At 50.4% G+C, this 18564-nt stretch overlaps 1 protein-coding gene across 1 annotated transcript in view; it reads right to left on the minus strand.

The window, feature by feature from the left end:
• Positions 1-18564, minus strand: part of EVC2 (EvC ciliary complex subunit 2) — a 134931-nt gene that overhangs the window by 102713 nt on the left and 13654 nt on the right. The window contains exons 6-8 of the mRNA XM_042936925.1: positions 16721-16907; positions 9922-10031; positions 4459-4512 (exon numbers count right to left, since the gene is read on the minus strand). Of these exons, the coding sequence (XP_042792859.1) occupies positions 4459-4512; positions 9922-10031; positions 16721-16889 (333 nt within the window). The 5' untranslated portion in view covers positions 16890-16907. The remainder of the gene's footprint in view (positions 1-4458; positions 4513-9921; positions 10032-16720; positions 16908-18564) is intronic.

Below are 18564 nucleotides of genomic sequence, written 5' to 3' on the forward strand. Positions count from 1 at the left end.
CAGACACAGATTTTTGTTTTTTTAACTCTCAAATGAGAAAGTGAAACCAGATAATATTTAAAGTCTCTTCCAGGGCAAAAATTCTGTTCTGATGTCACAAAAATGTATTAAATGCCAACCAAGGGAACTAGGCCAATGTCACAGAATGACAAGGTTTATCAGATGTCTCAGCGTTGTGGGATTCCCAGCCAAGGGGCCTACCAGCATGCCTGGGGGAGGTTCAGGAATCACAGATGTGCAGAAGTTGGACAGGGTCTTTCAGGACGTTTATGAATTGTCCAAAGCACAGGTAAGAAAAGAACAGCATATACAAGACCAGAGCAATGTGGAAAACACAGGGACCTAGCAGCACCTGGGGACAGTAGAAGACCAAATTTTCTGATGGATCCTGAATATTACCCTGAGATAATTGGGCTTAATCCAGCAGGCAACAGGGAGTCCCTCCAGAAACAGAAAAGCAAGCAGGTTTTGGGTTTTATAGAAAGATCACTACGGTGAGGACGATGGGCTGGAGGGGAGTAGGACTGGACAGTTAGGAGGCTGGTGCAGTAATCCAAACATGAGGTGACACAGAGAAGGTGGACATGATGTGTGAGTGCACACCTCGCATCCTGAGAGCATCTCAAAGCCATGTGATCCTGCCAACAGTTACCTGCTCCCTCCACAAAGGCACAAAGGTACACGCTGCAAATCCCCGTGTTTGAGAAATTCTCATATAGCATATAGCTGTCTACAGACGCATTCTCTTTCTTATTAATAGAAATTCTTCGCATGTCGAAGACCCTAACCCCTTTTATGTATGTTACAAGTATTTTCCCAGGTTTGTCACTTTCGTAACGCTGTTTTTAAATGTAAAATTTTCAACTATTTGTGTACTCAAATCCATGGTTCTCCCTCATGGTTTTCTTCCTGTCATATAATGCTAACCTATATTTATTTTTTACAAATCATTTTATCTAGATTTTAATCTGATGAGGGAATTCGCTTTATTTTCTTCTAAGAGATCCAGCCAGTTGCCCACAAATGGTATGAATGATACACTCTTTCCCCATTGATTTGAAATACCTTTTTTTATACGTACATCTGTGTAGACAATCTATTTTACGCCCTTGGGCTGGCTTTTCCTGCAGAGCTGCATACGGCATTAACGTAGCTTTAGAATTTTTTAATATGTGCTAGGGGAAATCCTCCTATATTACTCTCTAATTGTCACAATGTTCTCACCTAGTTTCATAAATTTATATCTGCAGGTGAAACGGATTAACTTGATCGCATTTCTCCCCCCAAATCCGACTAAAATGATTATTGGAACTGCCTTCTGCATGAATTTGGGGGACGTAACAGGTGGTTTAAACATCTCTCTCTTGATTGGATCTGAGATCCCCCTTCTCCCGATCTCTGCCCCGGCGCCCAGCCCTTTCGTGAGCACACGGCACCAACATAAGAAGCTGTGGGGAGGTCCGGCGCAATCTGAACACCCGTGTCCAGCACATACAGCGTGATTATTTCCTCCCGGAGCCTCTCATGCAACAGACAGAAAGGGCAAGAGGGCTTGAGATAGGAAATGGGGACCTTGCTGTCCTTGGCTGACACCTGCCGATTTCACCCTCAGGAAGGTAAGAGAAAAACAAAGGAGATGATGGGGTCTCCTCCAGGGGTTGAAGAATCCCAGCCTACAAAGTGCAGACTTCATGCCTTTACTCTGTTTAGTTGGATGATGGCAGGGAGCCTCCATCCTCACTGCCCTGCTCCTCCCGTTCACTCTTACACTTTCCTGATGTAATGACGTCACCTCACAGGTGCCCCCGTCAGCCGTGCTAGGACACATTCTGTAGCCGGCAAGAGCCTTGGCTGGGTCATCCATACGCATAGCTCACTGGTGCCAGGAGACCTCGGTTCACATCCCACCAACAGCTGAAACGGCTCAGCCTCGAGGTCAGATCTTCAGCGGCGTATTCTAGAACACCCTTCCTCCGTCTTTAACTAGGTCCTTCCCTTAACGACCTCCAGCTGAATGCTCACCTCCTCCAGGAAGCCTGCCGTCTACCCAGCACTCTTTACTGCCCGTATCTGCAGCATGTATGACCTAGATTTCGGGGTCACAACCTCACACATTCAGTCATGGCAGCTGTGTGTGGTTTGACCTTTGTTCTTCTCATTTAATGTCTCAGTGAGGGCAAGGGGACAGCGGGTGGTAGGTGATCTGAGTCTCCAGGCTGCCCCAGACTCCACAACGCCCTGGAATCTCGCACGGGGATTGACTCACACTTATGGCACCCGATGGCCCCTTGGGCTTGAGACCCTGACACGTGACACCCATTCACGAAAACCACAGAACAGCTGCAGAAGGGTGCTGTCTGCATGTGCACGTAATAACGATCCCAAAGACCGCAGCTGATGCTTACAGAGCACTTAAAAAACGCCAGGCACGGGGCACCTGGGTGGCTCAGTCGGTTAAGCGTCTGACTTCGGCTCAGGTCACGATCTCGCAGCTTGTGGGTGTGAGCCCTGCGACGGGCTCTGTGCTGATGGCTCAGAGCCTGGAGCCTGCTTCGGATTCTGCGTCTCCCTCTCTCTCTGCCCCTCCCCCACTTGCACTCTGTCTCTCCCTCTCTCTCAAAAATAAATAAACATTAAAAAATATATTTAAAAAAAAACAAAACACCAGGCACTGTGCTGAGTGCTTTACATACCTCAATCCATTTACTTTGGCGACCACCCTATGAAGGGGGTACTATGGTCAGTCTCCTTTCATAGCCAGGAAATGGAGACTCAGGGAGGTAAGTAACACATCCACAGTCACATACAATCGGTGGACGGACAGGGAGTCAAAGCTAGGCCCTTGGCCCGAGAACCTGATGCCCCACAACGCTGTAAGGCCATCGCATTTTGTATGCCTCATCTCCCCACTCAACGGTGATCTCCTTGAACGTGGTCCACAAGGGCAGGGTCACCGGGACCAGGGGCGGTAGGGCTGACATCCAACCCAATGCTCCACTGCCTGACTGCACCCATGGGTCTGTACCCCACAGTGGGCACCCACTCCTGTTTCCCTTGAAGGCAATGTGTGGCCTGGAGGCTGCCCCGAAGACCTGGGTGTGGCTCAACTCCAACCACGTGAGAGGGCCTGGGGAGCGGAGGAAGGGCTTACAAACATCGACGAAGTGAACCTTCTCTGACTTTTATTACAGTCACGCAGCGACTAGACAGCAAGCAGCAATCGCCAGCATTGACAACGATCAGCTCGGCCAAGGGAGGCTGACCTACTGAGTGCCACCCAGAAGGTAGGGCGCAGAGTGGGGCACAAGGATGCAGCAGGCACGGCCCCGACCCTCCAGGGGCTCACAGAGAAGCCAAGATGGTTTGCACCCATCTTCCTGCCTCCCCTGCCCCCCCCCCCCCGAAACCCTCTCCTTGCTCTAGCCAGACTTGGATTTTATTTCCATCTCTTTTGGACAGGGATTTAGCTCCTTAGGAGGTGGCGTGGCCCAGCCGCAGGGCTCTGGAGTCCCAGTGTTCAAACCCTGGTTCTAATGCCCGCAAGAAAAGCACACTCACAGGCCCAAGACTGGTACCCTCTGAGAGGCCACCGTGCAAGGCAGGGCCTTGGCTGGCACGCGGGAGCTTGGGTTTCTGGACGGTAACCACCGCTGCCTGATAAGAGTGGCTCACTGTGCCTAGGTGGCCGTGTAAACAGCGTGGTTTACATTGAACACACTCCTGGGAGTCTGGAACATGCCAGACAAGGGTGCCCGTGTGCCCAGCCTCCAAGAAGAACCCTGGGGCCCGTCTCTGACGAGCCTCCCTGGTGACAACATTGACGTGTGCTGTCACACCTGCTGCTGGAGAACGAAGGGCATCCTGTGTGACTCTGCCGGGAGAGGACTCTGGAAGCTGAGGCCCGGTGTCCTCCACACTTGGCCCCGTGCCCCTCCGCCCTCCGCCGATTCTCCTTCGCATCCTTTCCGGTAAGAAATCAGCCGGGAGCGTGACTATACTCGGAGTCCTGTGTGTCCTCCTAGTGAAGCACCGAGCCTGGGAGTGGTCTTGGGAATCCGGACACGCTAGCCAGGTGACCTTGGGCAAATTACTTGACCCAGCTGTGCCTCGGTTTCCCCATTTATGAAGCGAAGGCGATTTAAAAATGGAACCCAGCCCCCCGGCACTGCCGCGATGATCACACGACTCAGCGTGTGTGAACCGCTCAGAATGCCTGTCTGCAGCAGGTGCTGAGGTAGTGTGAGGTGTGGTCCCACTGTGTGTATACGCCATCCTGTCCAGATGGAAGGGCCATTCGGGAAACCAGCCGACGGCTTGTAGCCACGCTGGGGGACTGCAGACTGCCAAGGCCGGCGGCCGCCCCTCCCCTTGGCTCTGAGGACACCCAGGGACCAACACACCAGCATGAAGGCACATCGGGGCGTAAGGTGGCTGTCCAGCTCGGGCATTTTCTCTTACCTTTATCTTCTCTTCTGCTGTTATGGTGAAAAGGGCTTTTAGTTGCGTTCTGTTCTAGAAAAAGAAAGAAAAAAATGCTTTCATCAACAAGTTTTGGGAATCTGACATTTGAGGCACCCGCCACCCGCCGTGCCTGGATAGGCACCGGGCCTTGGACTACTGGGGGCCAGGGGCCTGCGGGGGTCTTGAAGTCCCTTCAGAACAGGAAAAAGGTGGGGCGCCTGGGTGGCACAGTTGGTTGAGCGTCCGACTGCAGCTGAGGTCGTGGTCTCACGATTCGTGAGTTCGAGCCCCGAGTCGGGCACTGTGCTGACAGCTCGGAGCCTGGAGCCTGCTTCCGATTCTGCATCTATCTCTCTCTCTCTCTCTCTGCCCCTCCCCTGCTCATACGCTGTCTCTCTCTCTCAAAAATGAATAAACTTAAAAAGAAAATTTTTTTAAAAGAACAGGGAAAAGGTCTGTGGAAACGTAGAGCCTCGTTCTCTCCCGGAGGTGCGTGTGAATCCAATCACCAGTTTCCCTAACTGGTGAGAGAGCAGGAACAGTGTGACCTGTGGTGAGATGCCTGGGGTTGGGGTCCGGCCAGACGGGGCAGAGGACGGACTCTGCAGCTCACGGCCACGGGACGGAGGAGCCACGGGCCCTCCCCAGCACCGCTTCCTTCAGGAAAAGTTGCCGACGACGGGGGTGGACGGGGCTCTGCTGAGCTCACCTCCCGGTGGGATGAGCCCGGCCCCCAAACCCCAACGCCCCACGGGTCTGCCTGCTCGGGTCGCATCTCCTCTGCTCGGGAGCTACAGGGAAACGGGAAACCGCAGGGTGTTAGGACAGCTATCTGTCCAAGCGCACGGCATCGGAGAAGACGCACGGTGAGAACACACTTCCTCCTGGGAGAGCAGGCAGAAGGTCTGGCAACTGGGTTGGTGGTCAGAGCCAGACTGCCAGGGCTCACACCAGGCTCCCTCACTCACCAGCAGCCTGGTATTGACTTAGGCAAGGTATTGACTTCCCTGTGCCTCGGTCTTCTCATCTGTAAAACGGGAACCCTATTCGACTCGTGGGGTTGCCGTGAGGATTAAATTAGCCAGGATAGAATCTAGAAGTGTGCGTGGCACGCAGAGGGAGCCCCGAAAGCATTCTCGCTGGTGGCTGTAGTCGTGGTATCGTTGTGTACAACCTGGCCTTGAGGCTTGGAGCTTGGAGCCTATGAGCGAGGCAGCCCTGTGTTGTTCTATCACAGCCGCTGCGGAGGCCTCTCTGTCTCACGGGAGGGACAGTCCATCTCCAGTGGAACCCCCTACCCACATCCCACAGCAGCTACAGTAGCAGCCCAAACCCGTTGAGGGCCAGCAGGCCAACCTAATGGAGGCTTTGAAGGGAAATAAAAACACTACCAGGTCCTTTTCTAGGGGGAAAGGGAATTTAAAAACAAAAGAAAACAAACAAAACAAAAAACAACAACAAATATGAGGCTGCATTCAGAAGCACACATTCGATTAACGTTTTCCATGCCCTTCTCTCTCTCGGGGTCCCTCCTCCCGGTGTTTTCTGACACCCAAGGTCTAAGCCGAGAGAAGCGTCAATCAAGTGTGTGACAAAGCTTGACTTCAGCTCTTTGCAAAACATAAATCCTCAGCCCCATGCTTGCTGCGGGAACTTCAAGGCTTGAGCAACACGCTTTATTTTTTTTTTTACTTTTTTTTTCTAAAAAATTTTTAATGTTTATTTATTTGAGGGGGTGGAGAATGAGTGGAGGAGGGGCAGAGAAGGGGGGGAAGAGGGAGGGAGGGAGAAAGAGAGAGAGAGAGAGAGAGAGAGAGAGAGAGTCCCAAGCAGGCTCCACACTGTCAGCGCAGAGCCTCACATGGGGCTTGAACTCATGAACCAGGAGATCATGACCTGAGCCCAAATCAAGAGTCAGACACTCAACCGACTGAGCCACCCAGGCGCCCCAAGGAACATGCTTTAGATCACTGCATGAAGTCAGCAAACAAGGACCAAGTAAAATATAGTGGTGACTGCATAATGTGTAAGGTGGGCAGGAAATTTTCATAAGACACTTGACATAAATGTTCTAGGTCTTTCCCCGTTAGCCATCCATCACCTAGGGCGTGTTTTATCTAAACTTGTATGAATGTGGGGTACGCGTGTGTGTGTTTGAGAAAGCGGCTTCCAGATCCAAACTCCATGCACCTGTGGCTGTACCACCTCCTGCTGAGGGAATCGGTGAGTGGGAGCCACAGGTGGTCCCCCCTGCCCCGGCTTATCTGCCAGGGACGCATTCCAGGACGCCCAGTGGATGCCCGAACCCGCACTAGATGTGTTTTTTTCTGTACATATACACAGTTTCGCTGATAAATGAGGCACAGTAAGAGACTGACAACAATAACTAAAAGTAACAATACAGTGTAGTAAAAGTTACGTGAATGTGCTCGCTCGCTCTCTCGCAAAATGCCTTCTGCCCTGTACTCGCCCGTCAGTTAGTGATAATGTGCAGATTACACACCCCTGGGATGAGATGAAGGAGGTGAATGGCACGGGCCTTGTGACATGGCCTCAGACTACTATTGACCTGCTGACCACAGGTCAGAAGGAACGTCAGGCTCCAGACCACGGCCGGTCCGGGTAACGGCAAGCACCGGAAACAAGACCGTGAACAAGGCGGGGCGGGGCGGGTGCTGTATTCTTGCGGTCTCCTCCGTTACTCTGATGCCATTCTAAAACGCCAGAACGAGAAGAGATCCGGGTGAGACCCTTCCTGCTCCTGTCATCGTTCCGACGGGGACGCCGAGCCCACCGAGGCCGCACCGCTTCTGAAACACAGCCGGGGGGCGGTTCCCAGGCTCTGCCGGGTCGGCCATCGCCCCCACCCTACTGGAAGGATTCCATCCTGTGGAGTGCTTGCCTGTTTAAATAACGGTCATTTCCGCCCCCCTCTTGTCGTATCCGACGTCTTGGGACTGACTGACACGCAGAGTTAACCAGTGCTCTCCTGTGCAGCCACTGGAGTCTCACTCAGAATTTGGGTCATTATCAGCCCCAAACACACTTGACCTTCTCCACGTCACGGATGGAATCCCAGCAGTCCCCCGATGGACTGTGAGGTCCAATCGGATGAAACGACTTGAGAACACGGTACAGGAGCCCCTTGTCCACTGCCAGCACTCGCTCGCTCACTCGGCAAGCACCGGGCCCCCAGGACCCATTTCCATGGTGGAATCTAGGTCGGGGCAATGCTGACCGTCTACCAGAGCCGGCAGGCAGGAGCCCCGAACGCAGGCCAGTGAAGCTCGGAATTCTGGAATCTTCAGGTGGGTGGGTGGGCACTTTCCTTTCCATCTGCAGAACTGCCTAGAGAGCCCCCTGAAGGTCTGGAAGGGGTAGGAAACTGCAGGCCATTGCACAGAGACACATCGTTTCCCCACAGAAGACTGGAGAGTCTTCTCCAGAAGACTGGAGGAGAATCATCCCCTTCCCTGAGGTTCAGAGACATTAAAAAATAAAAGAGAGGTGCCTGGGTGGCTCAGGCGGTGAAGCATCTGACTCTTGATTTCAGCTCAGGTCACGACTGCATGGTTTGTGGGTTCGAGCCCTGCATCACAGGCCGTCAGGCACAGAGCCTGCTTGGGAGTCTCTCCCTCTCTCTGCCCCTCTCTGCTCACGCTCGCCTTCTCTCTCTCTCTCTCTCTCTCTCTCTCTCTCTCTCTCTCTCTCAAAAATAAATAAATAAACTTAAAAAAATAAAACCTTGCCTGAGATTCATTAGTTTACAGATTTGTTCATTCATTTATTCAACAAATATTTACTGGGTATTTCCTGTGCAGAGGTCTATTTTTTGGCACTGGGAACACAGGTGTCAAGAGGAAAGACGAGGTCCCTGGTCTCACGGAACCAGGGCGAGTGTGAGGGTTTCTTATGGAAATAAGAGTCAATATGACAGCAACACATCAAGCAAAGGAACAGACAGGACCCATCAAGGCGCGGCGGCTTGGGCAGCGCCCTTGAGTGAGTGAGGGGCCCCTCCATCCCTCCCCTGCCGCCCCGCCCCACTTCCTGGGGGTCTGAGGTCTGAATGTTCCAGGATGAGGAGGGGCAGGCTTTCAGTCTCATCGACTTTCTGAGTCTCCCACTGTTGGTTTCTGTCACCTTCTTAAATTCCGATTTTCACTTACTTGGTTTCCTGTCCTCTGAAATTGGGATGGTACTTCTTCTGGGTCATGTTGCCACTATTTCTGTATCCTTCTTTGTCCTCTGTTCTTGACTTTGTACCTGATTATTTTCTGAGACATTTGTCTCGTCTGACAGGTTGATAGTTTCCCTGTATCAGGTCTTTACCTTTCCGGAATCTTTCTTTTATCTTATTTTGTCTAGGATTTTTTTCCTAGTGCAGCAGCAAAGTCACACTGGCCGTCGGCCTTGGGTGGAAGGAGCCGGAAGCCGTGCAGTCCGATTAGGATTCTGTGGCGTGACCCGGGACAGTCACGCTCGGAGCCTCATTTTCCCCATCTAGTAAAAGGTACTTTTTCCAGGGGCCGGAGTCATAACAAAGTGACCAACGTAACTAGAGCATGAGGTCCTTGAGGACAAGGACGCACTCTCCTCCTGTGTCCCCACAGTGTGCACAGCATCCTGGCATGACACTCAACCAACCACACTCACTGTAAATGCAGATTAAAAGGTGACTGAAAAAATGAAGACACTAACAGTAATGGTGTTACAGGCTGAATCGTGTCCCCTCAAAACCCGGATGTTGAAGCCCGAGCTCCCAACACCTCACGACGTGACTGTATTTGGAGGTGGGGACTTTACAGAGGTGATTAACCTGAAATGAGGCCATTAGGGTGGACCCTGATCCAATCCGACTGGTGTCCTTATAGGACACAGACACATGGAGGGATGACCGCGTTAGGACACGGGGAGAAGACAGCCATCTACACACCAGGGAGACAGGCCTCTGAAGGCACCAAATGCCCACAACTTGATCTCAGACTTCCGGCCCCAGGAGCACGTAAAAAAAAGATGTCTGTTTGCTGTTAAGCCACCCACTCTGTGGAACTCTGTCAAGGCAGCTCATAGCGAACTCACATAAACAGTAACTACTGGGCTGAATGCCTATTATATGCAAAACACAGGGACGACAAATTAAAGCTAGTGATGACTTATCTTTATAACAAGCCAATGTCAGGCCCACAGGAGTTGAGTAATTAAGGTCCCGATGAGATGCCAGGGAGCCAGGTTCATGGCAAAGTGTGTGAGATTCAAGAGCCCACGCACTTGTCTGGAATTCAGTATCACTGGAGGAAGGAAAGAGGGAAGGAAGGAAGGAGAGAGGGTAGAAAGCAGGGAGGGAAGGGAAGAAGGGAGGGAGGGAAGAAAGGAAAAAGCTAACAGATACCGTGCCCCAAGTGTCAATGCTTCCAAAACAAGAGCGACAAGACAGAAATCAGAGTAACAGGGAAATACCGGTGCTGAGCTCTGGAAGGTGAGCCAGGCAGGAAGCATCAGGACGTCTCCGCTCCCAATTTCTCCGGCCTGGATGGAGGCTGTGTAGCTGACCGAGAAGGAGTCTCCAACTGCTCAGAAAGAAAGCAGGTGTGAGTCAAGAAGGGGCCCCTCCACCACACCCCGGACAAGCCACACATCAACGGAAGCCACCATCATCGCTGACGTGGGCAGCGAGGGCACCGCTCGGGTCTCAGGTGCCCGTCATCAGGACGGTGAACTACGCATGCCCACTCATGGGGTCCCTCTTTGTCACCTAGAAGAGGCTGTCAGCACATGCTCGGTCTTACCTTGGCCCCCGGGCCCAGCCAGCATTGCCCGGGACGGGGTGGGTCAGTCTTCCTGGTCCAGGATAAGGCTCACTCACACATTTGGGAAACCCAGAACCTTTTTGTTTTGTCTGGGGTCCAGGTGAGGGCCTATTTACCCCCCGCAATCCGGTCCACACAACTAAAGAAGACGGTCTCCACGGGATTTCTGGGCCTTGGCCGACAGACCGACAGTAAGCACTACTTTGACCCCTCCGGGGGGCTGGTTCTGTGAGCACAGCAAGGGGTACGGGGAGGCAGGACCCGGAAGGGGCTCTAGAGGTCACCATGGGTTCACGTGGGGCCCCCTCCAGCCACATGGTCTCTAGCTGGCCCTCGACTGCTTCATGACAAAAACCAATTGGATTTCAAGGGAAGCTTCCCTGGAAGACAGGGTCCGTGGCTCAAAGCTCTGCTTAGTAGGAAGCCAGAACCGAACTTTCCAGCTCTCCCAGCTCCGCTACTGGACAGGGGCCACACCCGGACCCCAAGGTGAACGAACCGCCGGGGAAGAGAGGAACCCCAGACGAGGTCGGGTGACGGAGAGGCCACCATGTGGGTTTCTAGGTTTGCAGGAGGCAGCGTGCCCTCAGCCCCGCTTCCTGCAGGTGCCCCCCTGCCCCCCATCTGATGTTGGAGGTAGATGATGCCCACCTTAAGTACTAACAGTGGATGCTTCCACTGAACTGATGTCCTCAGGTGGCTCTAGGCACCTGCCAGGGACCAAAGGCTCTCGGGGAACTAAAACCAATAAGGAACATCTCTGTCCCGGTTCTTTACGACGGGTGCCTCCAGCCTTAGCCACGGTGCATGAAAGTGCTGAGTGCTGGGTCTGGGGACAAGGCTGTGCCCGGCCAGAGCTGACCCTGGCTTCTTGGCTGGTGGTGGTGGGCCGAGATTGTGATACTTTTTTTTTTTTTAACATCTTTGAGATACAACTTACGTCTCACCCCAAGGTGTAGCCAACCTCTATTCTACTTTTTGGGGACTAAGTTGCCTTTCTGGACACTTGGTAGAAATGGAATCATATACTAGGTGTTGCTTGTGCTTGATTTCTTTTACCGACATTTTTTTGAGGTGCATCTATGCTGTAGCATCGGTCAGTACTGACTTCATTTTTTTATTATTTATTTATTTTTGAGACAGAGAGACAGAGCGTGAGTGGGGGAGGAGCAGAGAGAGAGGGAGATACAGAATCTGAAGCAGGCTCCAGGCTCTGAGCTGTCAGCACACAGCCTGACACGGGACTCGAACTCACAAACCGCGAGATCAGGACCTGAGCCGAAGTCAGGCGCTTGACCGACAGAGCTCCCCCAGGCGCCCCAGTCCTTCCTTCCTTCTCAGTGCGAGTGCTACTCCATTGTGGGGACAGACCACACTGTGTGTGTATGAAAGTCTCCTGTGTTCCTTAACTCTGGAATTTTTCAGAATTGAGGCATGCAATAAACCTGGCATTCTGCTCATTCAGCTTCCAAGACAAAGAATCTGCCTTCTTTCTGCTGCTGAAGGGACCCCAGCTCTTTCTAGACAGTTGTAGCCCTCGGGTGGGTGGGGGGCGGATAGAATAAAATATTAGGAGGATGGTGTGGGGGATTTTAATTTAATTTGAGAAAGTTGGACTTTGGACTTCAAACTTAGAAGGGCAAAGATTCTGATCTCAGATTTTAATTCCTTTCGGACTTGAATATATTTGGGTTTCAATTTGTAAGGGATTCACTCCTAAAATTTTCATTTCTCCCTGAGAATTTGCAAAAGGGAGGCACTGGCGGGTCAGTGCTGGTGGACCTTTATGCCGATGAGCTCGGGGCTATCCCTCAATCACAATGCAAAACCCCTGACGCGCCTCGTTGACTAGGGTGGCAGGTCGTGTCTAAATGGCTCTTAGAGAGTGCTGCTATAAACGATGGGGTATCAGCGCCCCTCTGCATCAGCACCCCTGTATCCCTTGGGTAAATTCCTAGCAGTGCTATTGCTAGGTCATAGGGTAGATTGAGTTTTAATTTTTTGAGGAACCTCCACACTCTTTTCCAATAGCCAAATTATGGAAAGAGCCGAAATGTCCATCAACTGATGAATGGATAAAGAAATTGTGGTTTCTATACGCAATGGAATACTACGTGGCAATGAGAAAGAATGCAATCTGGCCTTTTGTAGCAACGTGGATGGAAGCAGAGAGTGTGATGCTAAGTGAAATAAGTCCTACAGAGAAAGACAGATACCATATGTTTTCACTCTTATGTGGATCCTGAGAAACTTAACAGAAGACCATGGGGGAGGGGAAGGAAAAAAAAAGAGAGAGGGAGGGAGCCAAACCATAAGAGACTCTTAAAAAACTGAGAATAGAGAAGCCAAGATGGCAGAACAGCATGGAAGTTTTTTGTGTCTCTCGCGTCCATGAAATACAGCCAGACCAACACTAAACCATCCTACACGCCTAGAAAACGGATTGGAGGATTAACACAACAATCTGCACAACCTGAATCACAGAATTCAGCATCTAATCAAAAACTCAACAAGGAAACAATGAATTTGAATGACACACTGGACCAGATGGACTTAACAGATATATTCAGAACATTTCATCCTAAAGCAGCAGAATATACATTCTTCTCCAGTGCACATGGAACGTTCTCCAGAATAGAACATATACTGGGACACAAATCAATCCCAAGTAAATACAAAAAGATCGAGATCATACCATGCATATTTTCAGACCACAGCGCTATGAAACTCGAAATCAACCACAAGAAAAAAGTTGGAAAGGTAACAAATACTTGGAGACTGAAGAACATCCCACTAAAGAATAAATGGGCTAACCAAGAAGTTAAAGAGGAAATTAAAAAGTATATGGAAGTCAATGAAAATGATAACACCACAACCCAAAACCTCTGGGAAGCAGCAAAGGCGGTCATAAGAGGAAAGTACATAGCAATCCAGGCCTTCCTAAAGAAGGAAGAAAGATCTCAGATACACAACCTAACCTTACGCCTTAAGGAGCTGGAAAAAGAATGGCAAATAAAACCCAAAACCAGCAGAAGACAGGAAATAATAAAGATGAGAGCAGAAATTAATGCTATCAAACCAAAAAAACCCCAGTAGAACAGATCAATGAAACCAGAAGCTGGTTCTTTGAAAAAGTTAACAAAATTGACATACCACTAGTCAGTATGATCAAAAAGAAAAAGGAAATGACCCAAATAAATAAAATCAAGAATGAAAGAGATCACAACCAACACATCAGAAATAAAAACAATAATAAGGGAATATTATGAACAATTATATGCCAATAAAATGGGCAATCTGGAAGAAATGGACAAATTCCTAGAAACATATACACTACCAAAACTGAAACAGGAAGAAATAGAACATTTGAACAGACCCATAACCAGTAAGGAAATCAAATTAATAATCAAAAATCTGCCAAAAACCAAGAGTCCAGGGCCAGATGGCTTTCCAGGGGAATTCTACCAAACATTTAGGGAAGAGTTAACACCTATTGTCTCGAAGCTGTTCCAAAAAAATAGAAATGGAAGGAAAACTTCCAAGCTCTTTCTATGAAGCCAGCATTACCTTGATTCCAAAACCAGAGACCCCACTAAAAAAGGAGAACTATAGACCAATTTCCCTGATGAACATGGATGCAAAAATCCTCAACAAGATATTAGCCAACCGGCTCCAACAATACATTAAAAAAATTATTCACCACGACCAAATGGGACTCATACCTGGGATGCAGAGCTGGTTCAATATCTGCAAAACAATTAACGTGATTCATCACATCAATAAAAGAAAGGACAAGAACCATATGATCCTCTCAATAGATGCAGAGAAAGCATTTGACAAAATAGAGCATGCTTTCTTGATAAAAACCCTCAAGAAAGTAGGGATTGAAGGAGTATACCTCGAGATCATAAAAGCCATATATGAACGACCCAACAATAATATCATCCTCAGTGGGGAAAAACTGAGAGCTTTCCCCCTAATGTCAGGAACAAGACAGGGATGTCCACTCTCACCACTGTTATTCAACATAGTACTGAAAGTCTAGCCTCTGCAATCAGACAACACAAAGAAATAAAAGGCATCCAAATGGGCCAGGAGGAGGTCAAACTTTCACTCTTCGCAGATGACATGATCCTCTATATGGAAAACCCAAAAGATTCCACCAAAAAAATTGCTAGAATTGATTCATGAATTCAGCAAAGTTGCAGGATATAAAATCAATGCACAGAAATCGGCTGCATTCCTACACACCAACAATGAAGCGACAGAAAGAGAAATCAAGGAATCAATCTCATTGACAGTTGCACCAAAAACCATAAAATATTAGGAATAAATCTAACCGAAGAGGTGAAAAATCTATACGCTGAAAACTATAGAAAGCTTATGAAAGAAATTGAAGAAGACACACAAAAAAATGGAAAAAGATTCCATGCTCCTGGACAGGAAGAACAAATATTGTTAAAATGTCGATACTACCCAAAGCAATCTACATATTCAGTGCAATCCCTATCAAAATCACACCAGCATTCTTCACGGAACTAGAACAAATAATCCTAAAATTTGTATGGAACCAGAAAAGACCCCGAAGAGCCAAAGCAATCTTGAAAAAGAAAACCAAAGCAGGAGGCATCACCATCCCAGACTTTATTCAAGCTGTAGTACAAAGCTGTAACCATCAAGACAGTATGGTACTGGCACCAAGAACAGACACTCACATCAATGGTGCAGAACAGAAAACCCAGAAATGGACCCATGAACGTATGGCCAACTAATCTTTGACAAAGCAGGAAAGAATATATCTTCAGCAAGTGGTGCTGGGAAAACTGGACGGCGACATGCAGAAGAATGAACCTGGACCGCTTTCTTACATCATACACAAAAATAAACTCAAAACGGATGAAAGACCTCAATGTAAGACGGGAAGCCATCATAATCCTCGAGGAGAAAGCAAGCAAAAACCTCTTTGGCCTCAGCCACAGCAACTTCTTGGTCGACACGTCTCCAGAGGCAAGGGCAGAAGCCGGCAGGCGAGGGAAGTGACAAGTGCGGTCGGGCAGGACCACAGATGACGGAAGGCACTGGGGGAACGAGAGGAGAGAGGCAGGCCAGCCGGGTCACAGCCGGGAGGTGTGGGGAGGGACGCCAGGGCAGAGCCAGGCAAGGCTGTCTCACTTGGTCTCTGCTAGGACTCTGTGAGGCGCTGATACACGCATGGGCCATCCCAAGTTCAGAGAAGTTCAGTCACTTCCAGAGGAGACACATCTCCAAAGTGGCCGAGCGAGGAGTCAAATCTAGGTCCATTTGAGACCGAGTCTGTGCTCTGCTTGTGGCCCCACGTTCTGTCCTCTGAACACCAGCTTAAGGAATGGGGAGGATTTATTTTTGCATCTTTGAAAGAAAACGCTGAGGATCGCTTAGCTGGGACGTATCGTAACAGTTCTTACGACATTACTTAAACCACAGCCAGCAAAGACATTGCCCTGCTCACGGGCCAAATCTGCTGGTAGCTTCAGTCAATAGTAAGGGGTCAAGAACGATTCTGAGGCCCTACACAGGCCCAGAGGGAAGGCGTGGGCTGATTGCTGAGCAATGTGGACCCTGGACATGGAAGTGGAGGGGCCAGTCCTGTGCATGTGACAGGCACAACAGCATAATGGTCACGGGGGGCAGTCGTTTCCTCTGTAGAGGAGGTGGGTGGGGGGCTCAGTCGGTCGGGCGTCCGACTTCGGCTCAGGTCATGATCTCATGGCTCGTGAGTTCGAGCCCCACATCAGGCTCCGTGCTGACAGCTCGGAGCCTGGAACCTGCTTCAGATTCTGTGTCTCCCTCTCTCTCTCTGCCCCTCCCCGACTCACGCTCTGTCTCTCCAGCTCTCAAAAAGAAATATCAAAAAAAAAATTTAAGCCTGGTTAATTAACCCATGCAACTTGCCTCAGGAAACACCTCTCCAAAAGCCAGCCAGTGACGGCGGCAGAGGCAGTCCAGAGAACACGCTAGAACACGCACGGACATCTCGTGCGCGTGCTTCCGGGGCTGATGTCAAACCGCTCCCACCTGTACCTGGAGACAAGACCTGCGTTTCACTGATAAATCTGGTCGTCTGGCGGTGGATGAACCGGGGTTCACTAGAAACTCTGCCTTTCTGTACGTGTGAAATTTTTCATGACCAAAAATTGAGACAATAATAAAAATAATAAAAGTACATATTTCTTCAAACCTCTTTCCCCCAATCCTGCCTCTCTCTAACCTAAGTAACCAATCCAGCTTTTCGGGTGTGGACATTGAGCCACGGAGGCGGAGGTCTCCTCCGCCAATACCTGACAGCGAACTCCGCTGGGAGTGAACCCACGTCACGTGTTTAAGGAAGCACCTGCCGCACATCGCACGCTCCGCCAGCGTCTCTAAGTATGTTCACTTTCCCTCCCTGACCTAACACACTCTGCTCTCACCTTGCAGAAACTTCTTTCTGAAAGCCTGGAATCCTGCCGAGGTCCGGTTTCCAGTCGACCCCCTGACGGAGAGGCCGGTTATGTTGTCAAGCAGGAGCAGATCTGAGAGGTTGGTGGCCACGGGGGTCCCGGCGTTGACCACAAGCAGTCTCACCTGAGCCGTCTGCATTTCGCTCTGCCCGGACACCTAGGACAGGAGGTGACACAGGAGCAGATTTACTGGTAAGTCCAACCTCCTAGGATAACCGCCCCCCCCCCCGAAAGTCCAACCTTCCTAGTATGACCCCCACCCCCACCCCCGCCAGCTCAACTTCGTACTCGTCAGGTCTCCAGGTGGAGGGAAGGGCACTACGGTCTCACTGGGTCCTGACAACATATCAGGTCTGACTTCAAAGGCCCCAGGAGTGTCTTGACTCATGCTTTGCTAAGCTGTTGCTTGGTGGCCATTTCAAAGGGAACTGGGACCCTGAAATGCAGCGAAATTACTCCTACAGAGAAATGGCAAAAAGCATATTGAAGCACAGAACCGCAGTCAGTCTGGGGACATTGTGGCCACCGGCATCACCAAGAAAAGCAAACAATGGCTCTTGCTCCCTTGGTCATTTTGAAGATTCAGCCCAGCCCCGGGGACCTGCCCAGAGCCTCTGACTGCCATCTGACCTCCAGCAAGGAGCAAGCCCGTCTCCAGCCTCCCGGCCAGTCTCCCCCATGCAGGCAGGTTCTGCTTGGCCATGGGTCTGAATGGCTCGGCTGCCGGAAGCTGCCTGGCGGCCCATGCAGCTGGGCTCCCCGCCTGGCCTCTGCAACCTTGGCCTGTTCCCACTCTCTAAGCTTTCCCCACCACCCCTGCCCTGCCTTCAGCCAGACCAGCTGGAAACGATGTAGGAGCTGAGGACGGAGGGAAGCAGTGTATGTATACACATAGGTGTGCATGCATGCACAAACACACACACACACACACACACACACACACACACACTCATAACTGCATGCATACGGCAGAAACATCTCCACAAAGACTTAGGAGAAACTGTTTGCACCAATCATATCCAGGAAGGGGGGCAGGACAGCTGAAGGTAAAGATAAAACCGGGCTTGTGCAGTAAAGGGTTAACCTTGCAGGTCTGGGCGGCCCAGACCCTGCACACTAGAAAGAAAGGACCGCCCCTTGACCAGCTCCTGGTTGGTTAACCTGTAAAGCCCTTGGACTTTCCTATCTGAGAAGCGTATCTGTGTGTACCTGTGGCCTTGGGCCACACCAGGCCGTCTGTGCTAACAATATGGCTGGAGGCGGGGGCCTTACGCCAAGCTCTGTCAAGGTGACCTCCGGAGGGGCTGGAGGCAAGTTCCTGAGGTCAGCCACTGCACCCCTATGTGATGGACCCGCAATAAAAATTTGGATGTCAAGGCTCGGGTGCGTGCTTCTGGGGGACGATGCTTTGTATGTGATGTCACACATGGGTGCTTTGGAAAATGAAACACCGGCCACACTACCCCACAGGGAAGGACAGTGGGAAGCTCCCACCTGGTGTCCCAACAACTCTGTCCCATGTGCCTTTCACTTTGCTGACTTTAACCTGTACCCTTTTGCTGTAATACATTCTGAGTCTAACAGCTTTTCTGAGTTCTGATGAGTCCTTCTAGTGAATCATGGAGACTGAGGGTGGTTGTGGGACCCCCAACACAACAATAATGTGAAATGCTCACAGGATTCATAAGGATCAAAGACGTAAAAAACACCAAATAAAAATTTTAACTGTCAAGCACCCTATCAATGTCAAAATCTGAAAGAAAATACATCATTCTTTCTTTCCCGTTCTAAACGATCACAGCACAGGGCGCCTG

This window comes from Panthera leo, chromosome B1 (assembly GCF_018350215.1).
Source record: "Panthera leo isolate Ple1 chromosome B1, P.leo_Ple1_pat1.1, whole genome shotgun sequence".
In the NCBI taxonomy this organism is placed as follows: domain Eukaryota; kingdom Metazoa; phylum Chordata; class Mammalia; order Carnivora; family Felidae; genus Panthera; species Panthera leo.